Genomic DNA, 22432 nt, shown 5'->3' with positions numbered 1-22432 from the left:
TGTTCTTATTTGAATGGACCTACCTTGTATTTAGTTGATCTTTCTCTACAGTCTAGTTAAGACTGTAACACTACATTCTGCACTCTCTCCTCTCTTGCGTACTCTATGAATGGCATGCTTTGTCTGTATAGCATGCAAGAAACAACACTTTTCACTGTACACTAATATATGTGACTTAATAAATCAAAATCAAAACAAAAACATATGTGATCTCAGACTTTTTCCAACAAAAGAAGGTGGAAGAAATAAGGTCCAGGGTGCGTTGGTCCTTAATTGTGCTGGCTGCTTTTCCGAGGCAACGGGAAGCGTAGATGGAATCTTGTCTCTTATCCCATCACTCCTGAAGACAGTGGCACTCACTGCTGGCTCTTGTTGACACTCTGGTCTTTCTTCCAATGACCTTTCGAAGGGTGACGAACAGTCTTCCAGACTTGATACGTTAGTTCTGTTCTCTCTCCACAGATGCTGTTAGACATGTTGTAGTTTTCCAACATATTTTGTTTTTGTTTCAGATTGCAGTTCTGCAACCTTTGCTTTGATTATTATGGAAACCTTACAGTGCAGAAGAACTGCCATTTGGCCCATCAAGTCTGCGCCAATTTTCTGACTCGTCATCCCACCCTGGCACAGTGAGGTAGCAGTGCTAACCACTCTGCCACTGTATCTAATGTATCTAAGTATGGGATATTGAATGGTGCCAGGAAGCTATTTGGTCATGTGTGGCACTGTTAACCACTTTAATCCTGACTCTATATTGTGCCTTAGCTCTTTGATTAAATTATTTGTGTGTTATCTTGATCCTGTGAAGTTCTGTTTCCTACTGAGCCCCAAATCATCTATAATTTGGTATTTATTACAATCATGTGCAGAGAATGTTTGGATTGATGTCAAAAATGGAAACTTTCACTGTTCCAGTAGTGGATGCCCTTCTGAAGGTTATGTTTGGATTAGATTCTTAGCTTATTAACTATGAATGAGTGGGGAAATCTAACTTGTAACGTGCCATCTTTGAGTCAGTGTATGTAGAAGCCCTTAGAGACTAAGGAAATTTGGCATGTCAGCTACGACTCACCAACATTTACAGATGCACTACAGAAAGCTTGGTATAGTTCCTGTTCTGCCCAAGACCACAAGAAACTAGAAAAGGTCATGACTGTAGCCCAATCTGTCATGCTAACCAGCCTCCAATCCATTGACTCTGTTGATACTTCCCTCTGCATCGGCAAAGCAGACAGCATAATTAAGGACCCCATGCGCCCCGGACATTCTCTCTTCCATCTCTTGTTGGGGAAAAAAAATACAAAAGTCTGAAATCTCGTACCAGTCGACTCAAGAACAGCTTTTTCTCTGCTGCCATCAGACTTTTGAATGGACCTACCTTGTATTGAGTTGATCTTGCTCTGCGCCCTGGTTATGATTGTAACACTACATTGTGCATTGTCGTGTTTCCTTTTCTATGAACGGTGTGTTTTGTATACCACACAAGAAACAATACTTTTCACTGTATCCCAATATACATGACAAATCAAATCAAAATCTTTATTCTCTCACTAATTGAATCACAGGTACAGTGTACACTCCAATATTTTGTAACTGAATAGTCAAACTTCTGATACTTGAGCATGCGTGATATCAGAGATTATAATTTCAATTCAGTAACTCCTAATCTTTTCCTATCTTGGTGACAGTAACGCTGCTGTACTTGTGTGTTTAATGCTAATATTGGACGACAAAATTGGAGAATATTGCAATTTCTATGGTGGCATTAAATAACAAAAATAATAATTCCAGAGCAGAAATATTGCTCAACTGTCATTGGTGTTAGTGAAACATAGAAAACTAAAGCGTGTTTGAATCATCATGGAATCATAGAACCCTACAGTGCAGAAAGAGGCCCTTCAGCCCATCGAGTGTGCACCGAACACAATCCCACCCAGGACCTACCCCATATCCCTACATATTATAGCCACTAATCCCTCTAACCTATGCATCCCTGGACACTAAGGGGCAATTTCTTAGCATGACTAATCAACCTAACCTGCATATCTTTGGACTGTGGAAGGAAACTGGAGTACCCAGAGGAAACCCATGCAGGCACGAGGAGAATGTGCAAACTCCACACAGACAGTGACCCGAGCCGGGAATCAAACCCAGGACCCTGGAGCTGTGAAGCAGCAGTGCTAGCCACTGTGTTACCGTGCTGCCCTGGGCAAGTTTGAACTGGGCAAGAGCAAAGTTTCTGATAACACCAGGTTAAAGTCCAACAGGTTTATTTGGCATCACAGGCTTTCGGAGTGCTGCTCCTTCATCAGGTGAGTGACTGAAGGGGCAGTGCTCCAAAAGCTTGTGTTACCAAATAAATCTATTGGACTTCAATGTGGTGTTATGAGACTCCTTACAGTGGCCACCACAGTCCAACACAGGCATATCCACATCAAAGTTTCTGATGTCAGTGTCTTTGTGTTCAGGTTATGAATTGCTACTGAAGATTTTTTTTAAGTTTATTTATTAGTGTCAGAAGTAGGCTTAGAACATAGAACACTACAGCACAAACAGGCCCTTCGGCCCACGAGTTGCGCCGATCACATCAACACCTATCTATAACCCCCAATCCCATAAAACCCCATATACTCATCCAGAAGTCTTTTAAAAGACCCCAGCGAGTTCGCCTCCACCACCACCGACGGCAGCCAATTCCATTCACTCACCATTCACTCGATTCCTCTGAGTGAAAAACTTACCCCTAACATCACTTCTGTACTTTCCTCCCCGCACCTTAAACCTGTGTCCTCTCGTAGCGACCATTTCAACCCAGGGAAATAGCCTCTGAGAACCCACCCTATCTATTCCTCTCAACATTTTATAAACCTCTATCAGGTCGCCTCTCAACCTACGTCTCTCCAGGGAAAAGAGACCCAGTTCCCTCAACCTAACTTCATAAGGCATGCCTCCCAGTCCAGGCAACATCCTTGTAAATCTCCTCTGTACCCTTTCAACAGCTTCTACGTCTTTCCTATAGTGAGGCGACCAGAACTGCGCACAGTACTCCAAATGAGGCCTGACAAGGGTCTTATAAAGTTGCAGCATTACCTCCCGACTCCTAAACTCAATCCCTCGATTTATGAAGGCCAGTACACCATACGCCTTCTTGACCACCTCTTCCACCTGCGAGGCCGATTTAAGAGTCCTGTGGACCCGGACCCCAAGATCCTTCTGCTCCTCAACACTACCAAGACTCCTGCCCTTGATAGTGTACTCGTTCATCCCGTTGGTTCTGCCAAAATGGACGACTACGCATTTATCCGCGTTGAAGTCCATCTGCCACTTCTCCGCCCAGTCCTGCATCCTATTTATGTCCTGCTGCAACTTTTGCCATCCTTCCAGACCATCCACAACACCACCGACCTTCGTGTCATCAGCAAACTTACTTACCCATCCTTCCACTTCCTCATCCAGGTCATTTATGAAAATGACAAACAGCAAGGGTCCTAGAACAGATCCCTGGGGCACTCCACTGGTGACTGACCTCCATTCAGAAAAAGACCCATCCACAACCACTCTCTGCCTTCTGCAGGCAAGCCAGTTCTTGATCCACAAGGCCAAAGGCCCTTGGATCCCATGCCCTCTCACCTTCTCAAGAAGTCTTGCATGGGGGACCTTATCAAACGCCTTGCTGAAGTCCATGTACTACATTAAATTGCGATGAAGTTACTGTGGAAATCCCCTAGTCACCACATTCTGGTGCCTGTTTGGGTACACTGAGGAAGAATTTAGCATAGCCAATACACCTAACCAACATGCCTTTTGAACTGTGGGAGAAAACCGGAGCACCAGGAGGAAATCCACGCAGACATGGGGAGAACGTGCCAATTCCACACAGTCAGTGACCCAAGCCGGGAATTGAACCCATGTACCTGGTGGTGTGAGGCAGCAGTGCCGCAACTGTGTTGTGTGTGTATATATAAAACAAAGCCCATAACTTAGAGAGAGAACACCAAATACAAATATTGCTTAATAAGGGGAATCCTTTTGTGCTGCTTTTCGCAGGAGAAAAGAAGAGAAAGATCAGTGGGAGGAAGCGAACTATATCTGTTCAGGAAGGAGAAGTGGACGATGGTACTGTGTTTGTAAAGTCGCTAAAATCAGCTGGAGTGACTCTGAAATATGGAAACCAACCAAATAAACTAAGTATGTTGTTGAAAAGACATTATCCAAAACTTTGTGTTGATTTTTGTTTTTAGTTGTTCATTTGCTAAAATACTGATTGAATAGTGGATCTCCAGGAGTATAAATACAATAGTCTTAACTGGAATTCAGATTGGAAAAAAGCAGAAAATGCTGGAAAATCTTAGCAACATCTGTGGAAAGGGAAACAGAATTAATGTTTCATGTCCAATATGACTCTTCTGAAGGAAGATTATTTGAATCCTGCCTGGATTTTTGTTTCAGATTTCCATCATCTGCAGCACTTTGCTTTTATCTTGTGGGCATCAGGTTGTTTCTGTACATCATAGTATATAAAAGATACAGGGTGTGGAATGTGTTTACCAGCCAGTATTTATGTCTAAACCTTTAGTGATCTCAAACTGTGAAACCTCCATAGTTTAAAATCTGAAATTAAAATCTGTGGTCTAATTATGTTTTGACCCCCTAAGTCATAATGCTAAGAACACTTTGGTATCTGGCTGACTAAGTGAAAGCTTTTCTTGAATTGTGGTTTGTTTTTATTAAATCAATTGGGCATGCCCCAACCTAGTTTTTAGTGGATGCAAATCAGATTCTTGATTCAATATTGCAAGCTGACAGCTTGTGTGATGTGTTGCTGTTGTGGGAGAGAGGAAAAAGTTTTAATGCTTATTTATTAGTGTCGTGCTGCAATGAAGTTACTGTAAAAATCCTCTAGTCGCCACACTCTGGCCGTACTTCGGGCACGTTGAGGGAGAATTTAACATGGCCAACGCACCTAACTAGCACATCTTTTGGACTGTGGGAGGAACCCCGAGCACCTGGAGGAAACCCGCGCAGACATGAGGAGATTCTGCACAGATAGTGACCCAAGGCAGGAATCAAACCCTAGTCCCTGGCCCTGTGAGGCAGCAGTGCTAACCACCATGCCACCGTGCTGCCTGAAGAGTGTGAGCAAACTAAAAGGGGGCAGTCTTTTAAAAAAAAAAGGAACAATTGTTGAATCCAGAATCTCAGGAAATACAGAAATATTTACTGTCAAATTCTGGATGTTTAAACCAGCCTTCAACTCACCCCGTCCTGATTTTTTTTAAATCACTGTAGCTTTGGACCAAGCAGTTTTTCAGAAGAAGCTTTATCAAACTTTACGGAGGCACCCACGTTATCCTAATGTAAGTCTCTATCTTATTTCAAATTATTATCCTATTGCAATTACTTGAATATATGCTTGATCCTGTTAGTAATATCAGTTAGTGAAATTCTTCTGACGTTTTGTTAATACCAGTCAATTATTTTATTCTAATACAGGTTTAAATCTTCTGGCTGGTTGATTTTAAAGTTAAAGTTTATTTATTAGTCATAGTAGACTTACTAATGAAGTTACTGTGAAAATCCCCTAGTTGTCACACTCCGGTGCCAGTTTGTGTACACTGAGGGAGAATTTACCAGGGCCAATTCACCTAACCTGCACAGCTTTTGGACTGTGGGAGGAAACCAGAGCACCCAGAGGAAACCCACGTAGACACTGGGAGAATGTGCAAACTCTACAGTGACAGTGACCCCAGCCAGGAATTGAACCTGATTCTCTGGCACTGTCAGGCAGCAGTGCTAGTCACTGTGCCACTGTGCTGCCCTTGTAGAATGGTTGAATAAATCCTTTACTTGGAGCGTTAGGTCACATTGGCCGGAAGATTCCTATTTCAGCCCCTGCTGAGTTGTTTGATCTCAGCTGGCAAATTGTTCCACTTAGACTTAACCGCCCTGCACAAAGGAGGAGAAGTATTGGCTGTGGTGCCTGCTGCTGATTGTAGTTCAGTGATCTCCTGGACGTGTGCTTACGCATTGAAATTGCAATTGTGTTCAACTGTGAAACTGTAAAACATTGCAGACATTCGCTATCTACACTTAAATGAGGAGAACTACACTGAAGCTGGACCCCTGTAAGTAACCAACACCTTTAGGACAAAAGGACAAGGGTAGGAATTTGTCTGCAAAAAGGCCTTTTGCTGCTCTTGTGCATTTTTTGTGATTAATTTGAAAGCATCATTCACAGAAATTGGAGAGCTGTTCACTGCTTACCTTTTGTGTTTGGGTGGCTGGCTAGCTTTTGGGCTGCAGAATAGGGAATGCCTTTTGTTTTGACCACTGTGAGCAATATTGTTTTCAGGTCGTGCAAGAGTTTATAAGTGGCTTGGAGTCGCACATCGAGGACAGGGACAAGTTCAGAAATTGCCTCTTTCCCTGTGGGCAGTCCCAAGAAGGCGAGTCAAGGTACAACACAATTGCATCAACAAATCAGCTTATGATTTTTGCAAGTACTGTATCTGTTGAGCTTAGAATGCTTCAGTATTAAACTTTTTACAAAGGATCTTTATCTTGAAATTTTCTTTTGTTTTTCACTGAAGGTATTGATTTTTTGGGCAATGATTACCCTTCGGTAGCTCACCCAGCTTGTCATCATTTTTATTGTGCAGGCTGAGACTGTGAGTGCATATTGCTTGTTTAACTGCAGCATAGCCAAGCTTGTTGCTTGTTCTAGTTACAACAATGTTTACTGAAATGTGATTAGAAATGGGAGCCCTAGTTGACTTCCCCTTTGCTGATCCCACGGGTCTAAAAGCAATTATAGACAACATGGAGAATGGCCAACCCTCTCATCGAAGCTAGCAGTGAGGTGAGATTGAGTACAATAGGCCTATATTGACTACAGTTCAGAAGAGTGATAGATGATCTCATTGAAACATACAAGATTCTGAGAAGGCTTGAGAGGGTAGGTGACAAAGGCTGTTTCCCCTGACTGGAGAGTATAGAACTAGAGGACATGACTTCAGAATAAATACATGATTTGATTTATTGTCACATGTATTAGTATACAATGAAAAGTATTGCTTCTTGCGCACTAGACAGACAAGCATACCGTACATAGAGAAGGAAAGGACTGAGTGCAGAATTAGTATTACAGTTATAGCTAGGGTGTAGAAAAAGATCAATTTAATGGTTAGAACGTTTAAAAGAGTTATAATGAAGTTTAAGGAGCATAGAATGAGAGTAAAAGAGAAATAGAGGTATGCTGGGCACAGCTTGCAAGAAGTCACCTTGCTCCGGCACTGTCTTGAAAAAAAATATGCGTGCATACTTATAAATTAGTAGCAGGAATAGACCATTTAACTCTTCAGGACTGAACTTAGGGGCAATTTCTTCACTCCAAGGTTATGAATCTTTGGATTTTTCTACCCCAGAGGGCTGAGAATGCTTAGTTGTTGAATGTATTTATGATTGAGATCATAGATTCTTGGGCATGAATGGTGTCAAGGGATGTAGGAATTGAGTGGCAGTTCAAGAATTAGCTATGATCTTACTGAGTGGCAGAGAAGGCTTGAGGGATTATTAGGCCTACTGCTTCTATTCCTTCTGATCTTATAATTGAGGAACCATAAGGGCTATCAGCACTGTGGAACTATCTGCTAGCAAAAATTAGACATTTAGGAGAGACAAAGAAGTATTGCATTTCCATCATCATTTTATAACTTATTGGCAATGTTGTTAGCCTATGTGTAAATATACATTTATTTGTTACAGTAACGTGAGCTACCAGGAAAGTCTCATAAAGCTGCTTCTTGGGATTGAGATTCTGCAGGTAAAGTAATTGCAAAATTTGCTATTAGCACAGTGACTAACAAGTGCATATTTTCTGTAGATTGCTCATGAAGATATTTTTTCTTTTCCTCATAGACTCCTGTTATAAACATATTATTTGAAAAAATTCCTGAATTTATGTATGATGGGTAAGACTTACTTTTGTTTCTGAGTGTGGTTGATACAGCCTCTATAGCTTATAGTGAGTATGTTTAAAGTTTTAAAGTTTACTCATTAGTATCACAAGTAGGTTTACAATAATATTCCAATTAAGTTAGTGTGAAAATCCCTGAGTTGCCACACTCCGGCCCCTGTTTGGGTACAATGAGAGAATTTAGCATGGCCAATGCACCTAACCAGCACATCTTTTGGACTGTGGGAGGAAACCAGAGCACCTGGAGGAGACCCACACTGACTATGGGAAAATGTGTAAGCTCTGCACAACAGTGACCCAAGCCGGGAATTGAACCTGGGTCCCGGGCACTGTCAGGCAGTTGTACTAACCACTGCGCCACCATGCTGCCTTTAATGCTAATGTGATTTGTCAATGCTAATGTAATTTTCTCACTCTACAGGTTTAATGACTTTAAAGGGGTTATTATTTAACAAGACTGTCCTAAATTACTGTTGAAACACTGCCATCACAGTGCTTAGAGGTAGATTAATTATGCAAGGCACTTTTCTTGTGTTTCCCATCAGTCTTTCCCCAACAAGTATCAAACACCGATTAGGATGTCATTCATCTAAATTGCTGGTGTGGAACCTGGTTATGCTTCCTGCCTACATAATGCTAGTAACAGCCATTCAAAAATATTAATGAATTGGTTGTGAAATCCTTTGGGATGTCTGAATGATGCAACAATGTTCTGCCTGCGGTTCTTTATTACAAAGATGTGCTAGAGGTAGGAATAACAAGCATCACCTATTAAATCTTTTTCTATTAAATAAATCATAGAAACCAAAATAAATATAGAAACTGCTGTGAAAAAGCCCAGATCAGAACTGTAAGGTATGTTGTGAAACCAGGCGAGACCTCAACAGTCTTTCTACTTTGACATGTATGTGAGGAAAGGATACTTCACTCTGGGAGTAATTCCACTGACAAAATTAGGAATCTTTTATAGTAAAACAAATGTTGTTTAATAACACAATTTAAATGTAACTCTAACAAGTGAAGCAACTTGACGGTTAAGAATTGAAAAATATTTAAAAACAAAAAGGAAACAAATTTAATTTCTAACTTACCACTATTTCAGTTCCAAATCAGTGATATTCCTCTTCCAGACTTAAATGTGACTTTAAGTACAGTTAGCAACCGTAAATATATTTGTTGTAATATGTGTAGACAGTCTTAAAGCTTTAAGAGAGAAAGTGAGTTTTGGAGCATCTTACAGCAGCCTGTGTCTTCAAACGATTCCCAGCTACAATTGTCTGTTTTATTCACAAGCTTTTTGCTTTCTGCTGCAGACGTGGCTTTGCACATAAACCATATCGTCACATGACCGTGTCAATCACTCTAACCAGAAATCCCAGGAGAATTTAAGTAAATAAAGGTTCATTTACTCTACTTAAATAACCACTTGCAAGGCTAAAATGAGCAATTGTCCTGCTTTCCCAGCATCTGAGTTGCATTTTTTCCAGACATAGCGACTATCTTTAGAATAAAGCTGAATTTTTAAATATTTCCCTTTAAAACAAAAGAATCTCGACCTCAATTGCACCGCTGTCATCAAAGAGGGAAAAACTCCAGATCTGGCATCATCTGTGGAGGGAGAAATGGCGTTCACGTTTTGAATCTAATATGACTCTTTCGGAAACTTTTCAGAAAGATGTTGTACCATAGTTACACATTTGGTTTTCTGAGGGAGTTTGTTAAGGTGTAGCCCTATGAAAGATAGCTCCTTGTAATTTGATGCTGATTTAGATTAGTGAAGTATAATGTAAATATTGGGTTCTGATTAGGTGAGTACATAACTACAATTAGAGACTCAACTTGCTGATAACCAGCCAAGTACTCTTGTGAAAGTAGAATTCCTTTATGTAATTTTCTTCAATTTCAGTGTTCCAGAGGATGGGATTAACATGCCACGACTCATCATCAATCAGTTCAAATGGTTGGGCAGGATCGTAGATAGTAAGGTAGGGATTTATGATTTTATTTTAAAGCTGCTTTCACCACCCCCCCCACACAAGTGAAGATAAATATTCTCATGTGCAACGCCCTCATCCCATGGATGAATGAAGGAGGAAAAAGTTATGTCGGGTTGATTGTCTCTTTCTAAGTCGCAAACCTCTGATTTGGATGGATACAAGTCATTGTTAAAGGAATTAATTTTGGAATAAAGCCATCACCACAAAATGCGTAGAATGTTATTTAAAATGGATCATGGAAATATTGGCAGTTAACATTCTTTGATTTATTATTCGGCCTTTATCCCGACAGTGGGAATGTCAGAACCCATTTCATTCAGCGTCTTTTAGCCAGGGAAGACAAGATCTACCTCCAGTCATTTTGGATTAACATGCAGCTTTTTAATAGTGAAAAAAGTTTTTAAATCCATTGTGCCGCCATAGTGAAGATATTGTAAATATGTCACCTAGGGTGCTGGATGGAGCAGAGCTTTTTGATTTTATTCATTACCGTCAAATGTATTGGTGTACAGTGAAAAGTATTGTTCCTTGCATGCTCTCCAAACAAAGCATACCACACATAGAGAAGGAGAGGAGAGGTTGCAGAACGTTGTGTTCCGGTCATAGTTAGGGTACAGAGAAAGATCAACTTAATATGAGGAAGGTCCATTTGAAAGTCTGATGGCAGAAGGGAAGAAGTTATTCTCGAGTCCATTAGTACGTGACTTCAGGCTTTTGTATTTTTTTCCCGATGGAAGAAGGTGGAAGAGACAATGTCTGGGGTGTGTGGATTCGTTATTCCAATAATTAACTAATTCTAATTAATTATTGGGGTCGTCCAGTCTTGTGATCACTGCTGGTTATTGCTGTTTGCATATCCCTGCTGTATTCTGCTATTTAATTTCATTTATTTACTTTGAAGAATTATACATATGCACAAACTTCATTGTGTTTGTTGTCTATGGCATTAAACTGTACACAGTATAATTGTTCCTTAACTTGGCTGCATGGTTTTTGTTCCAGGATTTGACCAGTAAGATCACACAGCTGATCTGTGTTGCACCTCTTGAAATCCAGCGGCACCTCATCACCAGCTTGCCAGAAATCCTGGAAGATGCTCAACACAATGGAATTGCCAAAGAGCTTAAGTAAGCTGGATCTGAAATATTTGAGGCATGCTCCTTTAAATATTGATCAGGCTTAAGCTGCTCAGGTGGCTGAGTATACTTCCCAATGTGGACTGAACCATGACAGACCTAATCCACATTCGTATTGACCAACCTGGTCTCAGCAAGGGTGGAGTCAGGAGTTTTACAGTTGGTTCATTGTCTCTGGATTAGAGAGAGAGAGAGAATGTAAATTCACTTGAGTCCCTCCCCTGATAACTATCCATTGAACACTGCTTTAAATTATATGTATGGGCATGAATGGTACTTCACTATGATCTCCCCACCCCACCATTCAGTTTAGATTAGTTTATGCCCCTAGAGAGGATCTCAATCCCAGAGTTTTATCCCAACACAGGTCAGCAGAGAAGAGATTTAAAGTGACAAACTACAGTTAACAGAATTTTCCTTATCTGCTGCAAAGTAAATTTTATACTCACAGTGCAAGTTTCCTAGCTGTAGAAATTACTGTAATAGATGTGAGCCTAATAGTGACTTGGGAGTTATAACAGTTTAACCTGCCAAGACTTTCAATAATGGGCAAAGAGTACAGATTTTAGTATCTATGAAATAATTGAAACTACAAAAAACAGCGACCAGATCGAAAAAATAGAGGAAAGAAATCTTTGCGCTCTGAGTAAGAGCTTAATTTTTCATTCTGTTGGTTGGATGCTTTCTTAAAGAAAGTACAGTAATTGTTTGTCTGATGTTTTAATGTAATCTCAACAGTACACATTGCTCACCTTCTCCCATAGTATGGTCAGGTTCATCATAAGAACATAAGAACATAAGAAATAGGAGCAGGAGTAGGCCATCCAGCCCTTCGAGCCTGCCCCGCCATTCAATAAGATCATGGCTGATCTGTCGCTGCTCAGTTCCACTTTCCCGCCCTCTCCCCATAACCCTTAATCTCCTCTCCTATCAAAAACCCATCAACCCGCGTCTTAAAAATATTTAGCGAGGCAGCCTCCACCACTTCAACGGGCGAGAATTCCAGAGATTCACCACCCTTTGAGTGAAGAAGTTCCTCCTCAACTCCGTTCTAAACCGCCCCCCTTTTATCTTGAGGCTGTGCCCCCTAGTCCTATTGTCTTTTTTGAGCGGGAAGAGTCTTTCCACCTCTATCCTATCCATCCCATTCATCATCTTATACGTCTCAATGAGATCTCCTGTCATTCTTCTAAACTCTAACGAGTACAAGCCCAGTTTATTCAGCCTCTCCTCATAGCTCAACCCCCTCAACTCCGGTATCAGCCTAGTAAACCTCCTCTGCACTCCCTCCAAGGCCAAAATATCTTTGCGCAGGTGCGGCGCCCAAAAATGCACACAGTACTCCAGTTGCGGCCTCACCAATGCCCTATACAGCAACAGCAAGACCTCCCTACTTTTATATTCAGTCCCCCTCGCTATGAAGGCCAGCATCCCATTCGCCTTCCTGACCACCTGCTGCACCTGCAAGCTGGGTTTTTGCGACTCATGCACAAGGACCCCGAGGTCCCTCTGCACCGTTGCCTGCTGCAGTTTTTCGCCCCGTAAGTAATAGTCCTTCCTACCATTCTTCCTACCAAAGTGGACCACCTCACACTTGCCAACATTAAATTCCATTTGCCATTTCCTGGCCCATTCGCCCAGCCTATCTAGATCCTTCTGCAGACTCTCCACACCCTCCGCACAATTTGCCGTTCCCCCAATCTTGGTGTCATCAGCAAATTTCGACACTCTACACTCAGTTCCCTCCTCCAGATCATCTATATAAATGGTAAAAAGCTGAGGCCCCAGCACCGACCCCTGGGGCGCTCCACTAGTCACCATCCGCCAATCCGAATAGCACCCGTTGACCCCCACTCTCTGCCTCCTATTTGTCAACCAATCCTCTATCCACGCTAACACCCTACCCCCAACTCCATGTCCCTCGACCTTCTGCAATAACCTCTTGTGAGGCACTTTGTCAAACGCCTTCTGAAAATCTAGAAAGACCACATCCACCGGCTCTCCTCTATCCACTGCCCTAGACACATCCTCATAGAACTCCAGTAAATTTGTCAGACACGACTTCCCTTTAATGAAACCGTGCTGCGTCTGCTCTATCAAGCAATTCCCTTCAAGATGCCTCGCAATTTCCTCCTTAATGACAGATTCTAACATTTTACCTACCACAGACGTTAAACTAACTGGCCTATAATTCCCCGCCTTTTGCCTGGCACCTTTCTTAAACAACGGCGTAACATTAGCCGTTTTCCAATCATCCGGCACTTCCCCGGAATCCAGCGACGTTTGGAAAATAACCACCAAGGCATCCACTATCACCTCTGCCATTTCTTTCAGAACCCTCGGATGCATTCCATCCGGTCCTGGGGACTTGTCCACAATCAGCCCCTCCAGTCTGTCGAGCACCGCCTTTCTAGTAACAGTAATGTCATTAAGACCCTCCAGTCCTACCACATTTCCATCGCTAACACCCGGCAAATTATTCACGTCCTCCTCCGTGAAGACAGAAACAAAAAAGTTATTCAATACCTTAGCCATATCCCCATCCTCTACCACTAGGTCCCCTTTCTCATCCTCTAAAGGACCAACATTCACCCTAGCCAGCCTCTTCCTTTTTATATATTTATAAAAACTCTTGCTATCCTTTTTTATATTAAGCGCTAGCCCAGCTTCATAGTTTCTCCTACCCTTCCTTATCAACTTCTTTGTCAATCTTTGTTGACATTTAAACCTCTCCCAATCCTCTTCTCGCCCACTACTCTTAGCTACTCTAAATTCCTCCGCTTTTAGTTTAACACTTTCCTTCACCTCCTTCGTTATCCACGGCTTATTACCTCTCCTCCTACTATCCTTTTTGACCATCGGAATAAATTTCTGCTGAGCACCAAGAAAGATCTCCTTAAAGATCCTCCACTGCTCCTCAACAGACCCTCCCTCCAACGCGCTCTCCCAGTCCACATTCGCCAATTCTTCTCTCATCCTACCGTATTCCCCGCTATTCAAACAAAGGACACGTGTCCGGGAACCCACTTTCTCCTCCTCCATCTGCACCAGAAACTCCACCATACAATGATCACTCTCCCCAAGAGGATCCTTCACCACAAGGTCCCTAATTCTACCCGCTTCATTACATAGCACCAGATCCAAGATAGCTCGCTCCCTCGTCGGCTCCAACACACACTGTTCGAGGAAACTATCCCGGCAGCATTCCAAGAACTCTTCCTCGAGCCCCCCACGTCCAACATGGGTCGACCAATCAATATGCAGATTGAAATCCCCCATAACTACGGCCGTCCCATTCCTGCACGCCGCACTTATTTGCGTGTTAACAGCCCGCCCCATCTCCAGATCATTATTCGGGGGCCTATAGACGACACCCACCAGCGTCTTCCTCCCTTTGCTGTTCCTAATCTCCACCCACAACGATTCCACCCTCTGCTCCTTGGCTCCAATATCATCCCTTGCTACCACCGTGATGCTATCCTTAATCAGCAGAGCTACGCCCCCCCCTTTTCCCTCCTGCCTATCCTTCCTAAACACTTGATAGCCCTGTACATTCAGCTCCCAGTCCCTGTCACCCTGCAGCCACGTCTCTGTAATGGCCACCAGATCGTATCCATTTGTGTCGATCTGCGCCATCAGCTCATCCACTTTATTCCGAATGCTTCGTGCATTCAGATAAAGTGCTTTCATCCCAGCCTTCACCTGGACCCTATTTGCCGCAACGCCACCAACTATGCTCACGCCCCCTACTCCCTCGATTATTGGGACATCCTCGGCCTCTTCCCTTACATGTACATTCTCCTTAACTTTAGACCTCGTAAGGTCACCTACCCTCGCACCCTCCCCCCCCTAATTAGTTTAAAGCCCTGTCTACAGTCCTCTTTACTCGATTCGCCAGCACTCTGGTCCCACCTTTCCCCATAGTATGTCAGGCTCATATACAATATAATCAGTACGCAGTGTACCCTCTGTATATTTGCTGTGCACTGTTTTGCCTGTCCACCCTACATGTTTATAAAATTGCTTTTACATATTGTCTCAACATTGAAAGTTAAGCGTACGCTTCAAATTAAGTGAATGATCTTCAAATCTCTTGAAATACAAATTTGATTCAATTTATTATTTAACTAATGTTCTTCATTGATTTTTTTCTTATTTTTGAGTGAGCTCATGTTTTCAGTCAGTTCTGTTGTTTTTATTCTTTTCGACAGTTCCTTGTTGCAGCAGAACACTCAGTTGACGGTGCCCATCCTGGATGCTCTTTCTAGCCTCAATCTATGTGCCGAACTATTGGTAGAGGTAAGGTTCCTCCCTTCCAGGTTTACAATATTTAATGAATGAAATTCTTGTCGCTCACTGCTCCTCTATAAAATGTGAATACAGATAATTGTAATATCTCAAAATGGAGTGAGTCTCTTCCATTGCTCCTTCTTTTAAGATTGATTCCATGGACTGCAATCAAGATCGGAAAGTTAAGGTGCCAGTACAAATACATTTTGGTTTGGAGCAGTACAATTTACCCCAATGTGTCAGATTGCTGAGTTGGAGACAAAGTCAGCCATTCTATTCACCTCTATTGGAAAAGTGCATTCATTGGAATACAAGAAACAGGAATAGGCAATTTGGTCCCTTGGTATAGAGGGATATGGGCCAAATTCAGGCAATTGGGACTAGCTTAGTGGTTAAAACCTGGGCAGCATGGACAAGTTAGGCTGAAGGGCTGTTTCTATGCTGTAGACCTTTACGACCCCATGACCCTGCTCTGCCTCTCAATAAGATCATGGCCGATTGTGGCCAGTTTCCTGCCTGTCTCCCATAATCTTCAACTCCCTGTCAATCAAAAATCTGTCTAATTCAGCCTTGCATGTATTCCAAATTGCATCACCTCACATCTGTCCAGGTTAAATTCCATCTGCCATCTTTCAGCCCAGGTCTCCAGTCAATTTATATCCTGCTGTATCTGCTGACAATCCTTGTCACCATCTGTTATTACCCCAATTTTACTTATCATTTGTAAATTTACTAATCAGAGCACCTTACATTTTCCTCCAAATCATTTATATATATATATATTACAAACAACAGAGGCCTCAGCACTGATCCTTATGGAGCACCGCTTGTCACAGACCTCTAGCTAGAAAAGTACCCTGTCACTGTTACTCTCAGTTTTCTATACCCAAGCCAGTTTTGTATCCATCTTACCGGTTCACCTCAGATCCCATATGACTTCACCTTCTGTATCAACCTGCCATGAAGAACCTTATCAAAGATTTTACTAAAGACCATCCACTGCTTTGCCCTGGTCAATTTCTTTTAGTCACTTCCTCAAAGAACTCAGTCAAGTTTGTGAGACACAACCTCCCTTCGCAAAACCACGCTGCCCATCGCTAATAAGCCTATTTCTTCCAGATGTGAGTACATCCTATCCCTAAGAATCTTCTCCAATAATTTCCCCACCACTGATGTAAGACTCATAGGCCTGTAATTTCTTGGATTGTCTCTTCTGCCCTTCTTAAACAGAGGAACAATGTTAGCTACTCTCCCCTCCTCTGGTACCTTGCCTATGGCTAAAGAGGATACAGAGGTTTCAGCCAAGACCTTAGCAATTTCTTCCCTTGCCCTCTTAGTATCTGGCTCAGGGGGCTTGTTCACCTTAATGATTTTCAAAATCTCCAATACCTCCTCCCTTTTTATCTCAACATGCCCTAGAATATCAACATTCTCCTTTCTATGCTCGCCATCCACCACATTCTTCTTCTTTGTGAATACTGATGCAAAATTCTCATTAAGGACCTTACTCATCTCAGCTCGCACCACACACAAATCCCCTCCATTGTCCTTGAGTGGACTCACCTTTTCCTTAGCTTCCTTCTTCCTCCTTATATACGCACAAAAAACCTTAATCCTGCCTGCCAAGGACATTTCATGGCCCCTTTTATTCCTCCTAAGTCCCTGTTTAAGCTCTTTCCTGCTACCTTTGTATTCCATAAGAGCATTATCCATTTTTAGTTTCCTGAAATTTACGCATGCCTTCTATTTCACTAAGCTCACAATCTCTCTTGTCATAAGAACATAAGAACATAAGAAATAGGAGCAGGAGTAGGCCATCTAGCCCTTCGAGCCTGCCCCGCCATTCAATAAGATCATGGCTGATCTGTCGTGGCTCAGTTCCACTTTCCCGCCCTCTCCCCATAACCCTTAATCCCTTCTCTTATCAAAAACCCATCAACCCGCTTCTTAAAAATATTTAGCGAGGCAGCCTCATCCAGGGTTCTCGAATCTTGTATATTTATCCTTCATCTTTACAGGGACATTCTTGTCCTGACTTGTTAACGACAGACTTTTAAAAGACTCCCACATATTGGATGTGAATTTACCCTCAAATAGCCACCACTGCTTTACATTCCCTAGCTCCTGCCTAACATTGTCATAGTTAGCCTTCCCCCAGTTTAGTACTTTAACTCTGGGACTACTTCTATCCTTTTCTACGAGTATCTTGAAACTGATAGAATTGTGATCACAGTTTTCAAAATGGTCCCCCACTGAGACATCAATTACCTGTCCGGGCTCGTTTCCCAGAATCAGGTCTCGGAGAGCCCTTTCCCAAGTTAGACTATCGACATACTGCCTCAAGAAGCAGTCTTGGATACACTGAACAAAGAAATCCCCGGCTATATGGGGAATTTAAAATCACCCATCACAACAACCCTGTTGTTTTCACATCTTCCCATAATCTGTTAACATATCAGTTCCTCCACTTCACGCTGGCTGTTAGGAGGTCTGTAGTACAACCTCAGCAGTGTGATTGCATTACTTCTGTTTCTGAGTTCTATCCATATGGCCTCACTGCATGATCCTACCAAGGTGTCTTCCCTCTATAGCTGTGACATTCTCTCTAATCAGTAAAGCAACATCCCACCTCTTTTGTTATTCTCTCCATCTTGCCTGAAGCATTTACATCCTGGGATGCTAAGCTGCCAGTCTCTTCTTTCATCCAAGCCTCCGTAATTGGCACAATATCATAATTCCGTGTAGTAATGCAAGCTTTAAGTTCATCCGCCTTACCTGTCATTCTCTTGCGTTAAAGCAAACACCTCCACCTAGTTGGTGGAGAAAGTTTTCTAATACTCTGCTGCATACATGTGATATGCCAGATAGTGAGATAATAAGGTTATCTGTGACCCAGTCTTCTGCCCATATCACTGTTGCCATTGCCTCTCTAAAGTGTAGTGTGATGGAACTTTTTTTCTTTAAACCACCTGTTTAAGATGGTGACTTATGGGAAGATGCAGTCCTACACATAGCATTAGTTATCACGGTGAAATGTAAAGTTTTCATGCAAGAGTCTTGACAATGGTTACCACTTGGCTCTTTGACTACGAGGAACATACAACTGTACCCAATCTTGTCGCCATGTAGTATTTACACATATTCTTCCAGCATGGACAACTGGATCAAAATCTGAAGCTGTATTCTTGGACTGTTATGGACCATAATTATCAAGTAACTTGCAACCAGGGAACTTTCCGATTTATATGGCTTAGAGCGGTGGTGGGCAACTTGCAGCCTGAGGGCCTTATGTGACCCATGAGATGTTTCGTTGACTGTTGCTCACATGTAAAGTTGCCACATTCCGCTGATTTCCATCTGTGTAGTTTTGTTCCTACTGTTATGAATGAAGTGAGACGCATGCTGTTTGCACGCAACGTTGATGGCGAGAGCTGTGTGCTCCCTCTGTGTCCAAAGTATGAATATTTCTTTTGGTTTTACCATTTACTATATGAATGGTTAAGCATTTTCAATAACTTGTTATGAAATATTCAGCGTTTATTCAATCTTGTCCCTGAGGTCACGGTTAGTAAACAAGCTCGATTTCAATCTTGCGACCCACTGAGATGAAGGAGGGCCACTCCTGCAGCCCTAGCCTAAGTTGGCCACCACTGGCTTAGCATCATACTGTATGGTGCATTTGCCCATTGAGAAATAAGACGTTATAGGATGTTGGTACTTTGAAAATACTTTAGTTCGAAGTATGCATTTGAGACAGGAAATTAGAGACGCACTCTAGTTGTATATTGTCATGTAGAAGAACTGTAGAGGATTTTCACCTTTGGAAATATTTCTAATTATAGTTAATTTCTCTTTGTTTTTTGTTTGCAGGTGCGTCACTCTGTTATGTCAACCTTGTCCGCAGTGAAGCTTGACGATCTCCCTGTAGTTGTCAAGTTCATTCTTCATGCCATCACAGCAGCAGATGCTGTAGAGGTAAATGATAGTTAGTTCATAAATTGTGGTAGAGGTAGACTGCCATTGGCTGGCAATGAGAGCTTCTGGTTCCACCATTCTCAATGGAGTTCCCATTGACTCGACTCCTCCTGCCACCAGGATACCGATGGCAAGACTGGAAATCTCCCCTAGTAGGAATGGCCAGAAAATTCAGGCCTTTTCAGTGCATTCCATGTTTTTCTTGGGCCAGAAGCAGACAATTGAAACAATCTGAAAGATAAGACCATAAGACATTGGGCCAAGTGGCCTAATTCTGCTCCATTGAGTCTGCTTTGCCGCTCAATAATGGCTGATATTTTTCTCATCCCCATTCTCCTGCCTTTTCTCCAGAACCCCTGACCCCTTTATCAATCAAGATGTGCTGGTTAGGTGCATTGGTCAAGCTAAATTCTCCCTCAGTGTACCCGAACAGGCACTGGAATGTGGCGACTAGGGGATTCTCACAGTAACTTCATTGCTGTGTTAATACAAGTGTACTTGTGACTAATAAATAAATAAACTTTTAAAAAAAACTGAACCAAGCGATAACTCACAAATAATGCAACCAGAGCAAGTTTGTTTGAAATTGCTGCTGATGTTCCAGTTACCGTCAGCTGCACTCGTGTAATATAAAATCAGCTTCTGCTGATTTTATTTTCCTACTTGTGTCTCAGCCTGGCTTTGAGATGCTGCACATTGATGCACAATTGGATTTCAAAGTTGGAGATGTGACACTATTCTGTATCAGAAAGCTACGCCATTTGCCTCTGTTAGTTTTAAAATTTAATGCAGCTTTCATCAATGCAGCAAGAAATGTTGTGAGGAGTCTTCATTCACTGCCACCAATATTGTTTTTCATTCTAGGTGATTACAGAATTGCGCAAGAATCTAGAATTGGAGTCATGTGTGCTTCCTTTACAAATGCAGGCCAGCCAGGACAAGCGGAAACAGAAGAGTGTGATGGGGTACAATGCCAAAAACAGCATTATTTAGCACAAATGATTCAGCTGGTATTTTAACAGTTCCTCCTGCGATGTTGCATTGAGTTCCTTCATTTTGATCAGAAAAATAAAAGTCAAATGAAGGAGGAATCCTGATTTAAAGTAGATCCTATCTCTAGAATATAAACATCAAAACCCTTTATTTCTCTCAAGAAACAACTTTCTAAGAAAAAACCCTATGTGCAAAATGTAGTGGGACAATTCTCAATCAACTGCATGGAAAAGATGTGCAGGTTAGGTGGATTGGCCATGCTGAATTGCCCTTTAGTATCCCAAGATGTGTAGGTTAGATGGATTAGCCATGAATGAAGTTACAGAGAGAGAGCAGGGGAGAGGGCCTGGGTAAGTTAGAGAGTCGGTGCAGACTTGATTGGCCGAATGGCCTCTTCTGCACTGGAGGGATTCTATGATTCTGTGAAACCCTGTGGAGTTACCAATCTGTTGAAGCTATATCAAGTGTAGCTCAGTTCATAGCTTTTCACCTCTGAATCAGAAGGCAGTGGGTTCAAGCCCAACTCAGGACTTGGACGCTAAAATCAAGGCACTGTTATGCAGTACTGAAGAGTAGTCATGCAGCCGTGTTGGGGGTGCTGCCTTTCAGATGAGGCCCCATTGACCCTCTCGGGTGGACATTAAAGATCCCATGGCAGTCTGTTTTAAAAAAGTAGAGGAATTATCCTTTGTGTCCTGCCCAATATTTATCCCTCAATCAACATCACAAAAGAAAGGCTATCTAGTGGTTACCATATTGTTGTTTGTGGGAGCTTGCTGTGCACAAATCAGCTGCCCCGTTTCCGATGTTACAGTAGTGACTATGCTTCACAAATACTTCATTGGCTATGAAGCATTTTAAGATGTCCAATGATTGTGAAATGCGCTACAAAAAATGCAAGTGTTTTTTTCTTCGCCAATTCCCAGCTTCCAAAATTGCTCAAGGAATTGATGATCCTGAACCTTAGTATTGTTTGACTATTCAGGTCGTATTGTTTCACTGTGATGAAGCCAACAAAACATAAGAGAAGATGTGCCCGGTCTCTGCAACCAATCCAGATTAGCAGTTTCTTAAATACATTGCAATCATTGCAATGTAAAAACTCAGCAGACATGTTTTATCGATGATAACAGATGCTGATCAGTGTTCTGTTTCTGTTTTTAGGGCTTCAGTGAATCAGGAGAACAGCAGTCATGACTGCGTTGCGATCATGTTCAATGTTATTAAAGCTGCTGTACGGTTTCAGAAAGCAACAGCTGAAGCCTGGATTAAGGTGGTTCCCAAATGCTGTTTTTCTTTTCATGTCGCAGAAGTTTTCAAGGTCAAAAAATTAAATGGGTTGGGGAGTGAAGTACAAATGTTTTAGTCTTGTTGACATCTGTGAATCACATGGACATTCTTATCTTGCATGGGGGCCTGTTGTTGTGGAATCAAATCAATATTGGTAAGTTAAGTTTATTTATTAGTCACAAGTATGTTTGCAGTCACACTGTAATGAAGTTACTGTGAAAATCCCCTAGTTGCCATACTCCGGCACCTATTCGGATACATGGAGGGAGAATTTAACATGGCCAATGCACCTAAATGGCACATCTTTAGGACTGTGGGAGGAGACCAGAGTACCCGGAGGAAACTCACGCAGGGGGTTTATGCAACCTCCACATAGACAGTGATCCAAGCCAGGAATCAATCCTTGGAGCTGTGAGGCAGCAGTGCTAACCACTGTGCCACTATGCCACCCCAGCTCTAGCTGTGACTATTGTTAGTATTCAACCTCTGCACTGCTCTGGTTCACAGCAACGTACTTCAAGTAAGCATTTGGCATTTGATGGTATGTAGAGAATGGACTGTTGATGTACAGCACAATAATTTATCTAACTGTATGTAAAGAGGGCACATTTCTGATTTCTGTACCTTACAAAACCTCTGAAGCATAATGAAGGACATGTTCCTTTATATACCACATCATTCCTGCATCAAAGATATATGTCACAGATAGGACCTTGTAATGTGCCTGTGCCCAAATCTTCTGAAGACCGTCTATTTATGTCAACAGTTATGGTGGT

General features: G+C 42.2%; 1 protein-coding gene across 1 annotated transcript in view; it reads left to right on the top strand.

The window, feature by feature from the left end:
- Positions 1-22432, top strand: part of fancd2 (FA complementation group D2) — an 84669-nt gene that overhangs the window by 2179 nt on the left and 60058 nt on the right. The window contains exons 2-12 of the mRNA XM_080218829.1: positions 4048-4188; positions 5290-5357; positions 6353-6456; positions 7765-7822; positions 7918-7970; positions 9882-9960; positions 10975-11099; positions 15320-15407; positions 19269-19373; positions 20238-20338; positions 21531-21639. Coding sequence (XP_080074955.1) covers positions 4048-4188; positions 5290-5357; positions 6353-6456; positions 7765-7822; positions 7918-7970; positions 9882-9960; positions 10975-11099; positions 15320-15407; positions 19269-19373; positions 20238-20338; positions 21531-21639 — 1031 coding nt within the window. The remainder of the gene's footprint in view (positions 1-4047; positions 4189-5289; positions 5358-6352; positions 6457-7764; positions 7823-7917; positions 7971-9881; positions 9961-10974; positions 11100-15319; positions 15408-19268; positions 19374-20237; positions 20339-21530; positions 21640-22432) is intronic.

Source organism: Carcharhinus amblyrhynchos, chromosome 3 (genome assembly GCF_965287045.1).
Source record: "Carcharhinus amblyrhynchos chromosome 3, sCarAmb.v2.hapA, whole genome shotgun sequence".
Lineage (NCBI taxonomy): Eukaryota > Metazoa > Chordata > Chondrichthyes > Carcharhiniformes > Carcharhinidae > Carcharhinus > Carcharhinus amblyrhynchos.
Note: the sequence above shows the minus strand (reverse complement) of the source record. Positions and strands in the feature narration are given on the sequence as shown.